General features: G+C 40.1%; 1 protein-coding gene across 6 annotated transcripts in view; it reads right to left on the bottom strand.

Annotated features, from left to right (window-relative positions):
* Positions 1 to 20624, bottom strand: part of FSTL4 (follistatin like 4) — a 671384-nt gene that overhangs the window by 51560 nt on the left and 599200 nt on the right. For all 6 annotated transcript variants that reach the window (XM_074960459.1, XM_074960458.1, XM_074960457.1 and 3 more), the window contains one exon: positions 17997 to 18163. In XM_074960459.1, coding sequence (XP_074816560.1) covers positions 17997 to 18163 — 167 coding nt within the window. The remainder of the gene's footprint in view (positions 1 to 17996; positions 18164 to 20624) is intronic.

The following is a 20624-nucleotide window of genomic DNA, read 5'->3' as shown; positions in this document are numbered from 1 at the left end:
CCATCCCTGACAGGTGTTTGTCCAACGTGTTCTTAAAAACCTCCAGAACTGGGGATGCCACAACCTCCCTTAGAAGCCTATTCCAGGGCTTAATTACCCATCGAGTTAGAAATTTTTTCCTAATACCTAATTTAAATCTTCCTGGCTGCAGATTAAGCCTCTTGTCCTTCATAGTCTTTGTATGGTCTTCATTTTGGATCTTTCTCACACACTGTGCACCACTGGATGTGGGCTTTGGCAGGGTGAGAGGTATGCCTTTACCAAACTATTCTGTCACAGCCTTTACGCGTACCATATTGTGGTCTAGCCTCACAGCAGAGAAGAATTTTATGCACATCTTTCTTTAGTGGGTTATTGCTGAAATACTTCATGGGAAAACTGTATTAGAGATGGACTTGAATGTGGTATGGACGATCACTTGGACATATTTAGTACTTTCCTCTGTCACAAACTCTTAGCAAACGGAACCACTGTGATTCATCTTGAAAAAAGGGTGGGAATGGATCATGGACATCACACTGGGAATATGCACTGTGTGGGCCACCGCCGTGCTCAAACTTCCTGTGTAACAGGGGCAGGTGCGGTGGGCCATAAGAGAGGGGACAGGAAGATCCATTGCTACGTAGTGCATCATGTCGGACCTCCCTGAGTGGTGGGCACTTTTAGTGGAATATAGGGCTACTTCAGCATTTGGAATGGCTCTGCAGACTCAGGGGGAGCATCCTTCTGCCTTCCTCCTACATATTTGACCAAGGCCTGGCCTGGAGCTAGATGTTAGGCTAAGGTAACAAGGACACAGAGGGAACTCCAAGTTACAAATGCAGTTATGGCTTTGAATTCTGAACACCCCCAAGTTTAGTCTTTGCTGGTTTGGCCAATTGTAAAGATTTGTACACCTTCCATCAGAGTTTGAATTTTAAATTCACCCAAACTTCAGAGGGATCAGATCTGAGGGTTTGGTTTGGGCCCAACTCTATTTATAATATTTATGTCTGAAAACATCTGGATTATCTAAAAATGCTTCTGCCTGCTGCCTTGTGTACCTAGTGAAAACATGGTGTGCCCCACACCCCTCCCATTGTGCTGACCCAGAGTTTGAAATCCTACTCATCCTTGATTTTAACCAGCATCAGCTTCCCAACGCTGATAAATACCTGTCTAAAGGGTGACTGAAAAGGCCCTGTGGATTTCTAATTCGATGATGATAAAGAGCTACCAATGCCAGTAATTACCAGCAGCTGTCAAAGGGTTGATATCAAGACCTAGCAACCTATACAACCTCAGCTAATGATATTCTTGTCATTTGAGTCCATCAGAACTTACATGATATGAAACACCCCATGTAAAAGCAAGAACAAAGGATCACCTTTTGAGCTGTTAAATGCATTTCATAGACTGGATGAGACATGATCTCCTGTCCACTGTCTCTCTAGAACTGAGGTTTTTCAAACCCACTGATTACAGCATCTCAGAGCTGATTTTATGCCTCACTATGCAATGTATTTCTCACTAAAGGTAAAGAAACAGTGCCAGTATTTATTGATGACCACTATTGTGATTAAAATTTGGTTAATTCTTTTTTTTTGTATTCTGAAAATCTTGCTTGATCCTCAGAGTCCCAGAAACAGCCATCTGATAATGTTTAAAACAAAATGTACCCAGAAATTTAATGAGATTATAATTACAATGCAAACTCTACAACGTCTATCACTTTGAAAATAATTTCTCCACACTAACCAAATGCCTCATCTTTTTTACAATAGATGCATGAGTGATTCATATAAAAACTAAATTAGTCATGGACTCTTAAATCACTTTCTTTTGCCCTTTTAATAATTCATTTCCAGAGACAAGCTGAGAACTTATGCTTCATTAGAATTATTTGTTCTTGATTTTAAATATGCTTATTGTGACAGATATGGCAATCTCCTAAAATATCTTTGAGAGATCTTACTATATTAACTTTATGTATCACTGTGAGCCAGGGATTGAATGTACTTCCATGGGGGAGGGTTACCACAGCCCATCAGGGACTAAGAACAGTGAGGGATGATTAGGCAAATTCACTCTGGTTGTAACATCTCCAGAGAGGTATCACTACCTGGAGAGGCTCATAGACAAACACCTGTCAGGGATAGTGTGATCCGGCAAATTGACAGAACCCTCTGTCCCAGGCAGCTGGGTGGCAATCCTTCCAGATGGAAAGACTGATACCTAGCAGAGCCTGAGGTTGGATTTGGCAGGGGTGATCTGATAAGCTTATTAGCATGCATATGGTTTCTTTTCTTATTTTTAATATGTTTTCTCTGTCATGCTTTAACTCTAAGAATAACTATGCTTGCTTAGAAACAGCTGTTTGGTAACTCATATCTGCTGGCAATTACATTGTTCATAGCCTTTGAAGAGTAAGCAAAGTGCAGATGCAGGCCTGTTTAGACAGTCTGGCTTGCTGGGAATAAGTGTAGACAGGGGACTGTGCAGCCTGGAAAAACCCCAGGCAAGAGGGAGAGACACGTGGGTCTCTACCCAGGAGAGGAGCTAGGAGCCTAGAATTGGGTGCCTGTGGTAGACCATGGAGGGGGAATACTGGTGCACTTGCCCTGAACTGTGACATTTATCATTTCAATAATTTAAATGGGGTTAAATTCAGCCTTTAACAAATGCAAGAAAGCTACTGCAAAGGCAGCCTGATGGAGAATTTAGTTTTTCTTTTTCTATTATTGTACTAATAAGACATTTTTTCTGATAGAAACATATGGAAAGGGGGCATTTTCCGGAGCTCCTTTATTATACTGTAGATAATAACTGACTTCTACATGCTCCATGAATTTAATACATATTCAAAATCAATACTATAATAATAATCAAGGAGCAGACTTCCTGATGAGTTACCTCGGAATGAAGGTGTTACCGTATCAATAGTCTTAAGATGTTGTAATGCCTGATGGCAGAGGGCAGGCAAGGGGGTGTTCCAGAACAGAAGTCAAGGGTGAGCAAGTGGTCAGGTAGCTGGCAGGTCAATCCGTGTCAGGGGCAACGGTCAGAATTCTCACAGAGGTGAGTAGCCAGAAGATCCAATCCAACGGGCCCAGTCAGTGGGTCTGGGGAGGTGACGTGGGGCAAGCCAGCAAGTCAACAGCGTAAGGTGGTCTAGGCAGCAACCAGCAGGCACCGGTCTGTTGTTCAGACAGCTTCCTCTTCCTGTTAGGGACTTTATATAGTCCAGACACACAGTGAGAGTGCTGCCTATCCATCCAGTCAGGGGCCTGAGGTGTGGCTGCTGTGGGCCTGTAGACGTTTAGCACTAAGGCTGTTGGTCAGGGCTAGCGGTTCAGTGCATCTCCGTAACACAATGACAAAGGATGCCGCCAAAGGACCTGGCAGGACTGGATTCAATGCTGGGGTCCTGACAGATGCCTTTAATAGTTCACTGGACCAGGAATTCCAGAAGAAAGCAAATCACCAGTCCCAGATGATGCACTTGTGCAATGGTATATCATGGGAGGAGATTTCTTTTTGACTCCAACCAATAATCATCTTATACTCTGAACCATAAGAATTGACAGTCGTTGACATTTTTATTCGAGCTACTGTAACTATCTTTGTTCATTTGTGTGTGAAATCATTGAAGTCCAATGATCTCAATGGGTCAGGATTTCAACCTAAGATTGAATCAATTTTTTAATCTTATTATCCTATTTGCCTCAATACCTTGCAGCAGTGAGTTCCCTCAGTTAATTTATTTCTCCCTTTTAATTTTAGGAGATCTCTGTTGCGTTCATGGCTCTGCTTCTCTGGTATGTTGTGAAGCTTTAATAAGTAATGTTTTCAGATTAATTCAGATTCTCAGATGGAATGTGCTGTAAAAAACAAAATGTGCGTGCATATTTGTATACTTAACTGTTTTTATACACACACACAAAACAGAGTGTATCTGATCCATCTATAGCGGGATTACATCTGACATTCCAAATTTCTCAGAAGCTTCAAACACCTGCCATCTGTTTTTTAAACAAACCACAAGCATAATATTTTCTTCTTCCTCCCCAAATGTGGACTTTTTCTGCCCAAAATTACATAGATTTGATGTTAAGGACAAGCAATAACCTGTCATTCAATCCTGCAGGTTTAAAGTCTGATATATTGTGACTCTTCTTGGCGAAAAATGTGAGCGTTCCAAATTTAGCGGCAAGTATCATATATCCCACTGGAAAGTGACACTCTTCCCATTTCAATGGCATAAACCTCTTGTGTGAAATCCTGGCCCTATTAAAGTCAATGTCAAACTCCAATTAACTTTAATAGGGCCAGATTTTCACTCAGGTAGGTCATGAAATCAGAACCTTTTAGATATTCTATCCCTCACTTTATCTACCATCTGCCTACCTAATCTAAGTGTCCACATAGCTCTATGTATTTCTAAAATGCTTATTAGTGATTTATTGTAACCGATATTTTATTACTTTCTTTGTACTCACACACTGAGCTATTTTCTCTGTAATGAATACTGGGATAATTATTTAAAAATGTGCATACAGAAAAGTCTCATGAAGAAGGGAGGGAAGAGCAATCCTAATTCACTACAAAGTCTCTGCTAACACACACCTCTGCTAACACATTCTGCTCCCTGGTTGCTCCTTTTGGGAATTACGATCAAATTATTAATGTCTAGATTGTAAAGAGGTTTGGAACAAACAAGGTATTGCTCTTATTTCCTGTAATCAGACAGTTTCTAATAATAGTTGTGATGGGAGGACTATGGATGGCAAGTGTTCAGGGATAGCAGCAGGAAAAGAGATTTAACATCTGCTCACTAGTGCATTTGAAAAAAGAAAAGAGAAAAATTAAAGTCTCCTGAATAATATAAACAGTTCAGACCTCCTGGAATTGTGATGTTTCAGAATATGCAGAGATACACCTGCATCAAGTTTACCTTGTCTCAAAGATATATATTTGTTTCCCTAATGTAGTCTGGGAAAAGAACATTACTGCTGAACAACATATTCAAACAACGTGACTCACCATCTAAAAGTGCAAAACCCACAGATTCTGTTAGCTGAAATCATTAATTCAAATTGGTATTCACTCTCCTTGTCTACACTAGACATTGTGAACTTTATTCTGACATTTTATACTGACATGTACACACACCTCCCTGCCTCCCCAGCTTTGCAACGCCACAAAGGTCTCCCCACTGAGTTGACTCCAAGTTGCTCCTCATGGGGACGGCATCCTTCTCCTAAGGAACAAACTTTCTGTTCACCTTCCAGAACCTATGGATTTCAATGGGTGTGTCTGAGGCACAGTGCCATGCTTGAAGAAACCCTTTGCCTTCCCCCTAGCTCTGTGGTCCACTGTCCCACTATTTTCCTTCCCTTTAAAGGAGGTGTGTGTGTGTGTGTGGGGGGGTATCTTCACTGCTGAGAGGGTACCTACAGCTTTATTACCTTTTCTGAATAATCTCAGGATTATGGAGGGAGTAGATGTACATCACACCATGGGCCTAGCCCTACTAGCTACTTACTTAGATTGTAGGCTCTTTGAGGTAGGGAATATCATTTTGTTCCCCATCTGTACAACACCTAGCAGAATGGAGTCCTGGTCAATGATAGGCTTTTTAGGTCCTACCTCAATACACATAATAATATTAATTAATAGCGACCCCCCCATCCCTCATGCAATTACTGGACTCCACAGAGAACTCTCTTTGGGGTCCAAAGGACAGAGACAGTGTATGTGGCCGATCTCTATGCCTTTCCATGCAGGACACGGGAGGGGAACTGCCTGAACCAGTGATGCAATTTAGGTACCAGAAGTAGGAAGGCTCATCTTTCATTTAGGCTCAGCTCTCATCTTGAGAGCTTCTGGAACTTCTGGGGTTCTAATGCTTTGAAATAATTCCAACACCGGGCTAAACACCTTTGGGGCTAGAGTGTATCTTGTTTTGCATAGACGCATGAAGTGGGGATGAGACTGGAAGGCAAGTTCTCCCCTGCCTTGCAGCACTGCAAAGGGTGAGGCACTTCTTAGCCAGGGACAACGGAAACCCAAAAGGAGAAAGGGGTGTTGAGGCATGTGCCTGTTTCTACTCAACAATGACTAGCAGGAGGCACTGAAGAGGGAAGCCGGACCTGTACTCTTTCAAAGCAGCAGACACACTCCCAGAGACATTCTAAATAAATAACAAGGCCCCAGATTGTACTGTTCATGGTAAAGACAGAGGATGGTTCAAAACCCCTTGTTGATCTAAATTTTCATCATACATGTTGATGTTTTACTGAGAACAAAACGCCCTTACGTTCTAAGAATGTGCACTTCAAAGGACAAAACAAACAGCCAGCTGTTTCTCATGTTGATATTTTTGTGGTTGCACTGACAACCTATTTAATTTTAGCCTCTGAACCAGAAAAGAAATATTCCACTGAAGGCACCAAATAGATACAAGATCTGTGAACCTTATTATGATGCCAGTACAAGAGATTATGTATCCTGAAAACATCATAAATATCAATTTTGCATTTAACCTTCACCATCCAGGGCCTAGAAGGACCTAATTCGCTTGCTAGGTATTGTATGACCAATTGCAATTTCTTAATCTTTGACTTTAAAGAAAGAAGCTTCTCTCAAACTGTACAACATGCCATAATTTCCTCACATCACTTGATTACTGTATAATCTAAGATGGCATGAGAGCTTGATCATTTTAATAGCCTCTGTTCCATCAGCGAGGGTGTTCAGAAGGGTTACTCACGTGTGACCTTTATATTAGTTAACAATGGAAACTACTTTAAGAACAAACAGGACTATTGCTCCTTCATACAGCCTGCTCCTATGAGAAGTTTATCACATGGGCTGTTAACTCTAGAATGGATTTCAAAATCACACATTTAAGATGGATTTTTAAGAGCAGATTTATTATATACATCCTAAGGGGTCTGTGGATTGGATCCGGAATTAGCCAAAATAAGGTGGATGTGTATGGGGAATGGATCTTGCAAAATAGAGGGATATGCATGGATGTGGGAGGAGAACACACATATCTGAAATATTATTTTCCATCCTTGTCATCAGCAGCTGACTCAAGTGCATATCTTTAGTTACTCCAGCAACAGAGTGTGAGCAACTAGTTACATGGGGAGCAGTTCCTGTACACTTGCTACAAGGAATCCAGGTTTTGCCATAAGGAGGCCTGCCCCTGCCTACTGCAGATCTGCAATTACTGCTCTCACTCTGGCCCCTTTTAGCCTAATATGTGCCAGTACACCAACTTGGGTACAGTGCAGCAGAGGGTAGCCATGTTGTGTGAAATATTGCTTAGGATTCAGACTGAGTAGTGGGTACACAACTGTAGTGATGCACAAAACTCCTGTGGGGACTGATGCAAGGATAATCCCTAAATATGGGTTTTTTTGGACACATACAAAACCAGAACCTACAAAGTCAATACAAGTTCCTTAAATATTGAACATTTCATCTGCAAAAGGTACAAACTGTAACTCCAGATAGTTTTCAGGATCTGCCCTCTCAGGACTCAACCTGCAGTCTTAATTCAGACAAAAATCCTACTGACTCTTTGGAATCCAATCAGACTTCCAGTAAAGTCCATGGAAATAACTCCATTAACTGCAGCTGGATTGTGCTCTTGGTGAGAAGTCCACAGATGTATGAGATGCTGCAATTAATTTATTTTAACTTTCCTTTAGCCAGTCCACCAAAAAATAGTGACCAATTCATCAAAAAATATGATTGGCTTCTGCACTGTTTAGTAGATGAAAATGAAGAAAATCTGAACCCAGGTAAAATTGGGAATTTGTCCGATTCAGTAGTTTGCTGTTATGGCAGAGGAAAGAGTTTTCTGTAGCTGGAATGTTGGGAGACCAGGTGCCAGCTTGCCAAGCACTAACAAATTCATTGCTGGAAACCAGTCTGTTTCACGTATTGTCAGGGTGGGGAACTTGCGGCCCGTGGGCCGGATCTGGCCCATTGCTTAATTGCATCCAGCCCGCGGCAAGTCTCGGTGCCCCCATGCAGGGCTGGAGCCATGAGAGCTGGCTCGCCCTGCTGCGGGCGAGAAGCCCTAAGCCTCCATGCCCTCCCCTGCCATGGGGCTGGAGCTGCGAGTGCCACTTGCCCTGCCATGGGGGGAAGCCCCGAGATCCCCCCCAGATGGATGAGTTCAACGTTTCATATTTTTCTCTCTCTCAAATCCCCCCACCCCCAAATTAAGTTGCTTTTTACTTGTGTGTGGCCCGCGATAGATTTTTTCTGTGAGTCAATGGCCCGTGATAGAAAAAAGGTTCCCCACCCCTGATGTATGTGTTAGTACAGTTAAGATGGCTATTATACTTATAACAATGTGTTTAGACTTTATGAAATCCTTGTAAATTAATGCATGTATTAATCTCACTTATACTAACTTTATCACATGCTATAAAGTAATATTTAAGTTTTTGCTTTTTGACTGTAAAAATGTTTGCTCTGAAACCGTGAACCGAGTCAGGACGGATCTTCTTCTAACCATCAAGAAGCCTATCAAAACTAAATGAGCCTTTGTGGGACATCACAATACACAGATGGAGAGGATACATGCAAAAGGGCTTGTCCCATCAGCTTGAATTCTGGAAGAAGGAAATAAAAATAGCTGACAAAAACAATTTTCATCTGCCTTTTGCTGTTTGGTCTCTCAAAGGGCTGGAGCTACAAAACAGAAGCACAGACCCGCAGGATCAACATGGTTAGCCCTAGTGTGACCAGATGTCCCAATTTTATAGGGACAGTCCTGATATTTGGGGCTTTGTCTTATATAAACGCCTATTACCCCCGTCCCGATTTTTCACTTGCTGTCTGGTCACCCTATTTAGCCCTTAAAGACATTCAGAGCTGACAGAGGACTACAAGTCTGTCACCTATTAAAACCATAGACTGAAACTCATTTATGTATATATGCTTACTGCTTTAATTTTGTAATAACTCTTTCCCAGTTAATAACTCTTTAGTTAGCCTATTACAGGACTGGCTACAAGCACTGTCTTTGGTGAGAGAAATAAAGTACAAATTGACCTGGGGTACGTGACTGGTCTCTTAGGACTGGGAGCAGCCTGAGTATTTTGAGATCTTTGGTGTATAACAACCAAGTGTCACTAAGTTGAGCTTGCCTGGGTGGCAAGATAGACTGGAATGCCCAATGAGAGTGTCTGTGACTCCACGGTAATGTTAGGATATAGATATTCAGGCCTGTCTGCAAAGGCCTGTACTTTAAGAATTTAGGGGTATTCTTATCACTTGGCTAGTTCTAGAGGTATAAAAGAAAGAATCAAAATCACTGTCTGCTGGTGTAAGGGCCTTCTCTTACTGTGACAGTTTGAGGCCCTGTTCTTAGGCTAAGGCCTTTGGCTAAGCAGCAGAGGCAGCCATAAGCTAGGAAGCGAACAGTCACATCCTCACATTCCAAACTAGTCACATTGAAATAAGGTGCTATTGGGCTGTCAGGCACTATCAGGACAGGATTGTATTCCTATCACCTCCAGAGAAAGGGAAGTGCCTAGAAAATGTAAAAGGAAACTTAGTTTGATAGCATCCTGTCTGGCAAGAACTCACTTATCAATAGCTGGGATGTGAAATCCTCACTTCTGTATTGTTTTGTCATTATAGTTCCCACTTTGCTATTGTTTGTCTGTATAATCTCTGTCTGGTTCTGTGATTGTTTCTGTCTGCTGTATAATTAATTTTGCTGGGTGTAATCTAATTATTGTGGTGGGATATAATTGGTTAGCTAATCATGTTACAATATGTTAGGATTGGTTAGTTAAATGTCAGTAGAATGATTGGTTAAGGTATAGCTAAGAATATTACTATATAAATTAGGGGCAAACAGGAAGTAAGTTGGGATTCGAAAATAAGGAAAAAGGAACTTGTATTTAAGCTTGCTGGAAGTTCACCCCAATAAACATCGAATTGTTTGCACCTTCGGACTTCGGGTATTGTTGCTCTCTGTTCATGCGAGAAGGACCAGGGAAGTGGGAGAGTGAAGGAATAAGCTCTCTTACAGGTAAGACTGTTAGAGTGCTTCAGAAGTTCACATTTGTTACTAGGTTGGTAAAATCTAATTATAGAACATACAACCAGGTTGAGGTCTCTGCCCTGATTCTTGACAGTTTGCCCTGAGGTTGGCACTCACGGTCATGAATCACTCCAGACAGCGTGACAGTAGCTAAAGGATGGTTTTCAATTGGCAAAAGCTTGCCTTTTTTGTTTTCATCTAGAGGGTAAGAACTTTTTACTTTGTTGTGAAGCAGTGGAAATGTGATTTCTTTTGGCTGGTTTTGCTGGCAGTGTGACTGACTATTTTTTAATCCGTTCAGTGCTGTGCTTTGCTCAAAACAGATGTTTCTTTACATGGGATTATTATTAAACCATATTAACAGCTGATGAGCACGATAGCCTGCGGTAGTCATATCACATGGCAGCATGTAATCGGAAGTGTCTTGAGTTTCTGAGGCAAAGTACTGTACCGTCTCATGATTGAATCATTACGTGCAAACACTGACCATCATTTTTAAAACTGGGTGACTAAAACTGGGCATATATTTAAGCACCTAAAAAATGGCCTGATTTTCAGATTTCAGAGTAACAGCCGTGTTAGTCTGTATTCGTAAAAAGAAAAAAGAAAAGGAGTACTTGTGGCACCTTAGAGACTAACCAGTTTATTTGAGCATAAGCTTTCGTGAGCTACAACTCACGGAGCTGTAGCTCACGAAAGCGTATGCTCAAATAAATTGGTTAGTCTCTAAGGTGCCACAAGTACTCCTTTTCTTTTTGCGAATACAGACTAACACGGCTGTTACTCTGAAAACTGTAGCTATTCTAATATCTGTTTTACAAGGAGGGTGGTTAGAGGCTGGTCTGAAGGTCCACACATTGGATCTTTGAAGAGCTATTTTGTAAATGACTAACCAGTGAGCTGGCTGCAGCTCAACTCAGACAAGATGGAGGTGATGTTGGTGGTAAAGGGAAAACAAAGAATTGTTCCCTCTTTTGAGAGTAGTGCCTTTCTTTTGTGAAGGGGCTTCTCAGTTTTGGGGGTCTCTTGGATCCTCAATAGCTACTGGATCTCCAGTTAGCAGCAGTGACTAGAAGTATTTTTTTCACTTTGCCTGGCCAAGAGACTGAAAACTTTCCTCTCTGATCCAGACTTCATAACAACTACAGTGGTAACTGGCACTCCAGTAGTGAGCAGGAATCCAAAAATTCCCAGACTGATAACCTTCTTGAGGAAGTTTAAACTACTGCAGTGCACTCTATATGGGGCTACTGCTGAAGACAACTTAGAAAGTGCACTTATTTGATATCTCTTATTTGTCTCTTTTCTAAGGTAAACAATCCCAATCTTTTAACCTCTCTTCACATGAGAGTTATTTTCCATTATATTCCTCACCCTGGTCTAAACCGGCTCATATTCGGTAACCTCTGTTCTGAGATGAGGTGACTAGTACCGCACATAGTACTCCAGATGAGAGAGTGCCATCAATTTATATAATAGCCGTATAATCTCACAAATGTTCAGGGTAAGAAAATAAAAAAAGAGTGAAGTGTTGAATTAAGGTTTTTTCTTCTTTTAAGAAAAATTCCAATTAATAAAAATAAAAAAGCATAATGCTAGAGTGAATGTGTAGAACTGCTAGTGGACAGCTCTATAAAAGGGAAAAACTGAGGACTGTGACGGGGCAAGGCCAGATGGCTATGGAAAAGTAGTGGGAGATAGATATATTAGCTCCAGGCTAAACAAATCCCTGGTACCAGGATAAGTGAAATGGCAGCTGCTCCAGGTCAATTAAGACACCTGGGACCAATTAAGAACTTTCCAGAAGGCAGGGAGAAGGCTAGGTTGATTGGGACACCTGAAGCCAATCAAGGGCTGGCTGAAACTAGTTAAAAGCCTCCCAGTTAGTCAGGTGGGTGTGCATGTCAGGAGCTGTGGGAGGAAGTTGTGCTGTTGGAGAAGCTGAGTAGTACACACCATATCAGGCACAAGGAAGGAGGCCCTGAGGTAAGGGTGAAGTGGAGCTTGAGGAAGTGAGGGCTGCTGTGGGGGAAGTAGCCCAGGGAATTGTACATGTCATGTTTCTAAAAGGTCAGCTACCATAGCTGATACTATTAGGGTCCTTGGGCTGGAGCCCGGAGTTGACGGTGGGCCCGGGCTCCCCCCCACACACCTTTGCCCCCTGATTAGTCACTGAGACTGGGAGACAACAGAAACTGTGCAAGGAAGGATAACTTCTCCTCACCTCCCTCTCTGGCTTATGATGAAAATGGCTCAGTAGACTGTGACCCATGTCTCTAGAGAGAGAAGGGTTATGTGCAGAGTCACAGTGAGCCTCTGAGGCTAGTGAAATCCGCCAGGAAATGCGGGATCCACGGAGGCAAGGACAGAGCTTTGTCACAGGACATAATGGAGAATTTAGCCCTACTGTGCTTGTCACAAGATAAACTAATTGACACACACAAGCTACAGAAGTAAACAAACTATATACTGCATTTTGTTAACTCCTGGGAGCACATTTTATAAGGGAAATTATTGATTTTTCATCAAACAAGTGGAAAGATGAGCCATAAACTAGCTACTAAGTACTCCTGCTTCCATGCATTTAATTGCCTGGTGTGTCTTCAACAAGGAAGCAATTGGCTTTTGGGGTTTGCGTTTGTCACTATTCAAATCTTTAGACAGCACGTAACTTTCATCCTATCCAGCATCAGCATCAAACCTATATCTTAATGATGTGTAATAAAAAAAAGCATATTTTTGGACTAATGACCTAATGGGGATTTAAATGAAAACTGTACAGATTAATGTGAAATGTGTAATGGAAGGCAGAGATGAATTTATGTATTAGCTATCCATGTGATACTTGGTAAGCCAAGAAGTTCTTGCTTTCTTGGATTCTGCAGTCCATTTGTTATAGTTAAATTGTAAGCCAAATTGTTTGCGTATCTGTTCTTTCCATATTTCTGGAGGAGGCACTCAGTTATTTTATGAATTTAGATAAATTCCAACATGAATTTAGATATATTCCAAATTCTGCTGAAACATGAGTTTAAAACCATTCTATGTGCCAGTTTTTTACACAGACCAATATGAAACAGCTCTGCAGATATTATAAATACAGTGGGATCTATAATTTGATTTATTATATTTTGGACTTAGGAGTGGTTTCCTAATTTAATATATTAGCAAATGCTCTAATTGTTCTTGGAGAGCAAAATGATACACTTTAGAAAGAAAACAATTTAATCATTTAACTCTTTATAATTAGATAACCTGTTATCACTATCTAAAGCATCTACATCTCAACTAAGGGACAAATATAAAAAATAAATTTTCATTGTAAGAAAATGGATGTAGCTTCTACTTCATAGTCACAAAGGTTCTCTTCATGATTAAATATTATTTTGGTGTGTAAGGCAATCCTAAATGTTTTCAAGGGGAAAAAACATTTAATTACATGTGTCATTAGGATGGCATTTTGTAATAGCTATGTGACTGAATTTATTAACAGAGCTCTTAATAGATCAGACACGATAAATTGTTATTGTGTTACTCATGAAAACTTCTCCTTAAATAAGCAGTGAAAAGTGATTAATATTTTGTTGCCAATCAAAATGTCTTAAAAATATTATAAAGAAAAAAGGCATATAAATAACAAGGTTTTTTTAATCTTCTAGTTTTAGTGTCTGTGTAAATTCAGGATTAATCCACTCTTTTGTTGTCCATCTTTGTCAATTCCTATTTTAATTTAGATCATATTTCTGTCTTCTCACAGTACAGTTATCAAGAGACTGAACAGAGCAGTAAAATACAGCTAAATCACTTAGTCGTAGAGTATTCCTAGTTCTGTACTACAGCTTGCAGGAAGGATTCTGATTACCACTCATGGTCGGGTTTATATTTTGATCTGGTTCCCTGAATAACCATTAGCGTTTAGAGGAGGGAGAGTCTAATTGAAGTATAATATGTGGGTTTTTCTGAGTGCATGAAGATCCAGTAGGTTTGTGTGTGATTGCAACTGTGCCAGAAGCAGGGAGGATTTCCCTGAAGTTAAAAAGGTACAATTAATCTCCTGCTGCACTTCCAATTAGCCAAATTTCTAACCTTATTGTGAAAAGCAGAAATGCAATTGAGTTTCTGCTTGAGGCATACTAAAAGAAAAAACTGAAGTAATTAAATTAACTGACTTCAAGTATATTAAGAAGCATACTGTTTTTCCTTTCTTGCCCCAATGCCTTTAAATAGAACACTGAATAATGTGAATTTCAGTACTCACAAGAGACACTGCAAAGCATCACAGTCAACCTTTAAATTATCTAATGTAGCCCACATCCAACTGGAGCAATGGTAAACAAATCTCTGAAAGAGTTGACACCCACACTGCAAACCTGAATGGCAAAAATTGCTAGCCTTTCCAATCCCATGTGCTCAATCAGCCAAGAAATGCCTATGCATACATACCAAGATGCAACATCATCATCTCAAATGCAACTTCATGTTGCATGGGATGCAATGTTGTAAGATTGTGACAAAACAGAATGACCTTGGGAAGTGGTGTCAATGCCAGTATACCATGTTTTTGGTCCACGGCACTCATGGGCAAAGGAAGCGTTGCTGGAATTACCTGCAGAGACTCGTGCCTCATTTTCAGAACTGAGCAGCACTGACTCACTGTTGCTTCACATATTCACATCCCAGTTCCATACCTGAAGAGTGGGTTGAGAAAGACAATTGTATGGACATGAGATTCCCCCACTCAGAGGACGCTGATTTAATGATGTTTAGGGAGGGCGTGAGACATGCAGTCAGTTTCCGCAGATATTCCCTACACTTAGACCATAGTTACTGAGAGGTATCTAGTGGTAAATGATGACTTTCTAGTGGCAACCACTGTATTCATCCCTCAGATCTCCTCCTCCTGGGCAATACTTGAAACACACAGCCTCTCCCCACTTACTAGATGATGTATGTGAACCCACAGAGTCCTTTAGATTATTCTGATAAAGGGCTGGAGGTGAAAGATCATAATTCCAAAACCTACTGTGTGACATCACTAATAACAAGAAGGAATAATACAGATGCCAGTGAAGTGTCAGTAGTAGTAAAAGTCTTTGGAGATTAGTTAAAGGAAAAGATGTCAAGGTGTTTAATAGCTGTAAAAGCTGTTTACTGTAGTAACGTGTTAGATGACAAGATGAAAAAGATAGCAAACTGTAATGTGAAACATTAAAATGGAAAAACAGATAGTGCTTCTCCGCCATGTAAGTCTTTGCAAGTGCCATTTTGATAAACTTTCCAGTGATGTCCCCTTAGCAAGAGGCCTAGCCAGCACGAATAACTGAGAGCAGAGACAGGTTTAAAATGTGAATGATTGACTGAGATCATTTCAGGTCCAAAGTGAATACTAGTCAAAGGAGTGATGAGATTGTGCATAAATTATCCCATTTATGCGTTAGGACATATTTCCTCTTAACATTCAAAGACAAGTCTTGTTTATAATCAACTGACCAATACCAGGCACAGTTGTAAATCATGTAAACCAGGAGTCCACGTGTCCTAATGCTAAATTTATGTGATTTAAAAAGGAATTAAAGTGTTCTTGGTTTGAAAGTTTTCTCTTAAAAATTCTAATTAATATAACAAAAGTTAGATTTGATCTGGAACCTCAAACCAAGCACCTTCTAATTTAAGGTTTCAGAGTAACAGCCGTGTTAGTCTGTATTCATAAAAAGAAAAAAGAAAAGGAGTACTTGTGGCACCTTAGAGACTAACCAGTTTATTTGAGCATGAGCTTTCGTGAGCTACAGCTCACTTCATCGGATGGCTATGCATCCGATGAAGTGAGCTGTAGCTCACGAAAGCTCATGCTTAAATAAACTGGTTAGTCTCTAAGGTGCCACAAGTACTCCTTTTCTTTTTTCTTCTAATTTAAGGCTGTGTAGGAATTTAAATTCCTGGACTTTGGTTTTGGTTCCAGGTCACAAAGGGGGCCTCCAGTGTGGATGTGGACAGTATCTCCTAAGAACACCTGATCTCATGGATTTCCCCAATTTTTGGTTGAAATCTTGTTAGAACCTACTCTTGAGTGTGAAGATTCAAAGCAGTTAAACTTGAACCCTAGCCCTAGTTTAACCTTGAGCTTAACCACCAAATCCTGTCTTAAACCTAATCCAGAGCTGGGTACTAAAACAGTTTTCTCAGACCATATCTAGTGAAAATTATAGCCAAAAAATTCTGTTCCTGGACTCCTGATTAACATGACGCTGACTGACTTATGATTAGCTAAACTAAACATTTTGGTGAGATATGCCACCTTCACCAACTACAAATAATGAGCCTAGTCTGTGATTAGAAAGAGTCTAATTCCAGAAGATTATTTGTACCAAATAGTAAACACACAGTTATTTATTAACAAAACCACACAATGCATTTTGTTATGTCACTTTCCTGCTATAGTTTTGAAAGCCACAATTCTGCACTTAGTATCTTGGCAAGATTCCATGCGATTGTACTGCCAATGACCCAAAAGTGGTTATTCACATCATACCATTGAAGGATATTTCTAAGAAATCAGGTCAGGTATACTGGCTTCTGGCTAGCTTTGCTACCCTGCCTGTCTTCATTACAGTTCCTCTACATTCCTATGTTAATATTATAGCAATATGTTGCTGGTTTCAAGTTGCATTTCAGTGTCATGTTCCAGATGGCAACACGAATTACACTTGAAAAGGGTAGCACTTGCTTTGATGGAAAGAACAGAATGTTTAGAAAGGTGAACATAGCCAATTTGTGCTTGCAATAAAATAGTCTTTAGGCATACAGGTTCCCCGCATCTAGGATGCACACACACACACGAACAACATTTTCATGCAGTGGCAAAGAAAAATGCAATACAAAGGTGCAGTGTTCACTTATATCTTGCACTTTGTAGTTTTCACTTTTTAATGCAGACAACAAAACAATGGCTTCTCTACATTTCAGCAATCCAGATTCCACAACAATTTAGTGGGATATAATACTGTATATACCAGCTCTTAGCCTAAATTAATAAATATTAGAATTAACAAGAGCTGAACAAAAATATAAATCAACTAATATTGTTCTGTAATTAAAATCTGATGTACTGCATATTTTAATGCTAAGAGAAAAGAAATAGGCACCATATTTTCTGTACACTATTTCCCATCCTCTCTAAAATGAAATGTTATTAATGAAATAAATAAGCTTTTATCATTATTCAAGTATTGTGTTTAATATAGTCCATAACTTGCCAAGTTAATGTAAAAAAGCACAAAGAAAGAAAGCAGCTAGCCCACATATTCATAATTAGGCATCAACATAGGGTAGTAGGATGAGTTAATAGATACACTTCCTGGATGGGCATTGGCATGCCCTATAGAATGAGCTGAAACTTCAAACTTCCCAACAACCAACCAGCAGCTCATGAAAAGTTTAGCCCTGATCATCCCAAAATATAAGTGGAGAGTAGGAGAAAAGGGGGTTAAAATGTATATTATTTGACTGGATGTATAGAGAGATTTCAGTCAACTACAGACTTGTGGTTTCTTGTGATGGATAAATATGTTCCTTCTCACTGGGAATAAGATGGCTGGGAGATTCATGGCTTATGTAGCCAGTCTGCCCATGATTTTTAGGATTGGCACCCATTGGCCCTCGGTCTCGTTGGACTGTCATGAACCATGAGGGATGAAATGTTAGTGGTAGGTGTACTACGTTACATGTACTACGTTGCACTATGTTATCCATGCTCCAGCTGTTTATTTTGTCTGACTCAGTTTCCTTTTCCTCCCTAGTCATAGTCCATACTGAACAAAATATCCATCTTCCAATATTCCATTATAATAAAACAGATCACTTAAAGGTATCATCTTTTAAATGAACAGTCATACGCAATCCACTAGAAAGCAAATTAAAATTAAAATTCAAAACTTACATTGATATCTTCCAAATCTAAGAAGTTCAGTATGACTCCATTGCGTTTCCAAATAATTGGGGGCCTAAGGGTTCCATGGATGGCACAGGTCAATACAGCGCTCAGTCCGACTGTTACTGTGGTAATGCTAACCTTCTGTTCCTCCGGAAGAGTGAGTTGAACCACCTCTGGAAAAAGGGAGGGGGAAAAGGGAGAAATTATCAATACCAAAACGAAGCCATTATTTTCCCACTGATTCTTTGGGAAGATTTCAGCTTTGACAAAGATATACACAGTAAAAAGGACCAGCCTAAGCAACAAAGCAAAACAGGATACATTGCAATGAAATCTTCTATTATAACTAGCTCATGCTCTTTGGATGTCAGACAGCTTCCTTGCGAATTAAAGAAGAGTAGTGATCTCAGACGTGCTCATTTCCTCCATGAAGAAGCAGAATTAAAATTACATATACTTTACAATCAACAAAATATTGTAACTGCATTTTTGAGTAAATCTATCTGTTTTGAATTTTTAAAGTACAATATGGAAGCTACCAGTGATAAAAAAAAAAAACATTTGCCAAATGTTACGTGGCATGTGAGGTACCACTTTTTTCCTCCATTAAGAAATTGCAACAGCTTTCCTATATTTTAAATTTAAAATTTTAATTGATTTGCACCTACATCTAAAATACATGTCTAGTTCAGGCTCTAGGCACCTTTAATATTTCTTTAAAACCAAAGAAGGTCATACCGTGTTCCTGGCCAATGGTTATAAAGATGTACGGCTGTACATATAGGTAAGACCTTTGATGTCAGAATTACTGCCAATGCAGATAGCAAGCAGCAGGGCAATCAAGCTGCAATGTCATCAAAACTGCAACCTTCACAATTTTATCTTTCCTATGATTGTTCCCCCCCCCCCCTTGTCCCTCTTCACAAGTCTCCAACAAGAAAAATCCGTGAAGCTATGTCGCATTGAAATGCTCAAAACTGGGCTTTCAAGTTAATAACCCATTAAGATAAATGTGGAAAGTTCAACACCACTTTTGGTGCTATATTACTTCAGTCTCTGGCTGCAGAATGAACAAGACAGCAGTGCATTGATTTAGAGAGCCCCTACATCTATGGAATCCAGACATCTTCTGTGCCTGTGGATTTCTATTGCTTAATAGTTGCTGTATAATGCTAACTGAAAGGCAACGGCCATGAGGAAAATGGCAAAACAAGATTTTTATTTTAAGCACAAACACTGACATTACGGAAATAAAAACTTGTGAAGAAACAGCAGGAGTCTCATCACAATTAAGTAACGAGAGTTATCAGACCTGGAATTTGATTCAGATAATAGCACTTCCCCCTTAAACCTGTCGCTTCTCTGGAGACAATTTCAGGAATATGGAAACAGTAAGCACTTTTCTTCATTTTGATAGTGATGGGGATGCTTTAAGTGAGACTGTTTAAATGGGTACACCAGACATATGACATGGACCTGTCACTGGGCAGCTGAGTGGCCGTGTAACAATATTACAGCCACAGTGACTGTGGTTCCAGACAATCTGGAATTTGCAAGGAAGACAATAGCAGGAAAACACCCACTTCATCCTTTGTGTATATTAGGGCTGATTAGCTTTTGTCAGAAACTCTGATTAGGGACTGAATCACTGGAACATTTGATTGCGTACCCTCTGCTGGCTGAGTGTCTTTTTCCTTTATTCATAGCCACAGAAATTAACTAGCTGGTCTGAGACAAAGATCAAAGAAATTGACACTGCCTCGGCCACACATTTTAGGAAAAACTTACTCTGACCAATGCCCAAGTTGGAATATGAAATGCTGGCGTGGGCCAATTTATTTCCCCCAACCCTTAATTTTAATTGGCAACATAAACATCTATCCCTCTTTCCCTTTCCCCATTCCAATTAGCGAAATGGACCCCTGTGCAGAGGGCCAGCTCAAGTCATCTAATAGAATTAAATTAAACTTAAGTGATACATATGCCCTCTTCTGGCCCTCTGAAGAGGGATGAATTTCATATAATCTGAACACTCATTTGTCCCATATTGATTAATGTTCTAGAAAACTGCTTGGGGGCAGGAACGTGTAATCGGTTTTCTTACTTAGAAAGCTTATGCTCAAATAAATTTGTTAGTCTCTAAGGTGCCACAAGTCCTTCTTTTCTTTTTGAGAATACAGACTAACACGGCTGCTACTCTGAAACCTGTACTTATTTATTGTTTGCTTACTATGTATCTGTACAGAGCCTAGCACAAAGCGGCCCTGATCTTGGTTGAGATCTCTAGGCACTACCATAATGCAAATAACAATAATAATTCAGCCGAATATAATTTTTATAGCTACTCTTTCTTGCCCACAATTTGTGCTCTTTCTAAAGTAGCCCGAGGAATATGAAGTGGAAGAAGGTCTGATCTCTTGCACACTGCACATGGAATGTTATATTGATTTTTTTACAGTCCTGAATCAGCCTAAGACCTCCAGCAGTGGACACAATTTGCAGCACACTAGGCAGTAATTACCTTCTGACTTAGTTGGGGGAAATATGGACAAGAAGGATGCAGTGGTCATCTTTTCTGAGCTGCCTGTCTACTTTGATGCTGATGATTGTTTCACGCCACATGCCAGCCACCTG

This window comes from Natator depressus, chromosome 8 (assembly GCF_965152275.1).
Source record: "Natator depressus isolate rNatDep1 chromosome 8, rNatDep2.hap1, whole genome shotgun sequence".
Taxonomy (NCBI): domain Eukaryota; kingdom Metazoa; phylum Chordata; order Testudines; family Cheloniidae; genus Natator; species Natator depressus.
The sequence above is the reverse complement of the archived record's forward strand: the minus strand, read 5'-3'. Positions and strand labels throughout refer to the sequence as shown.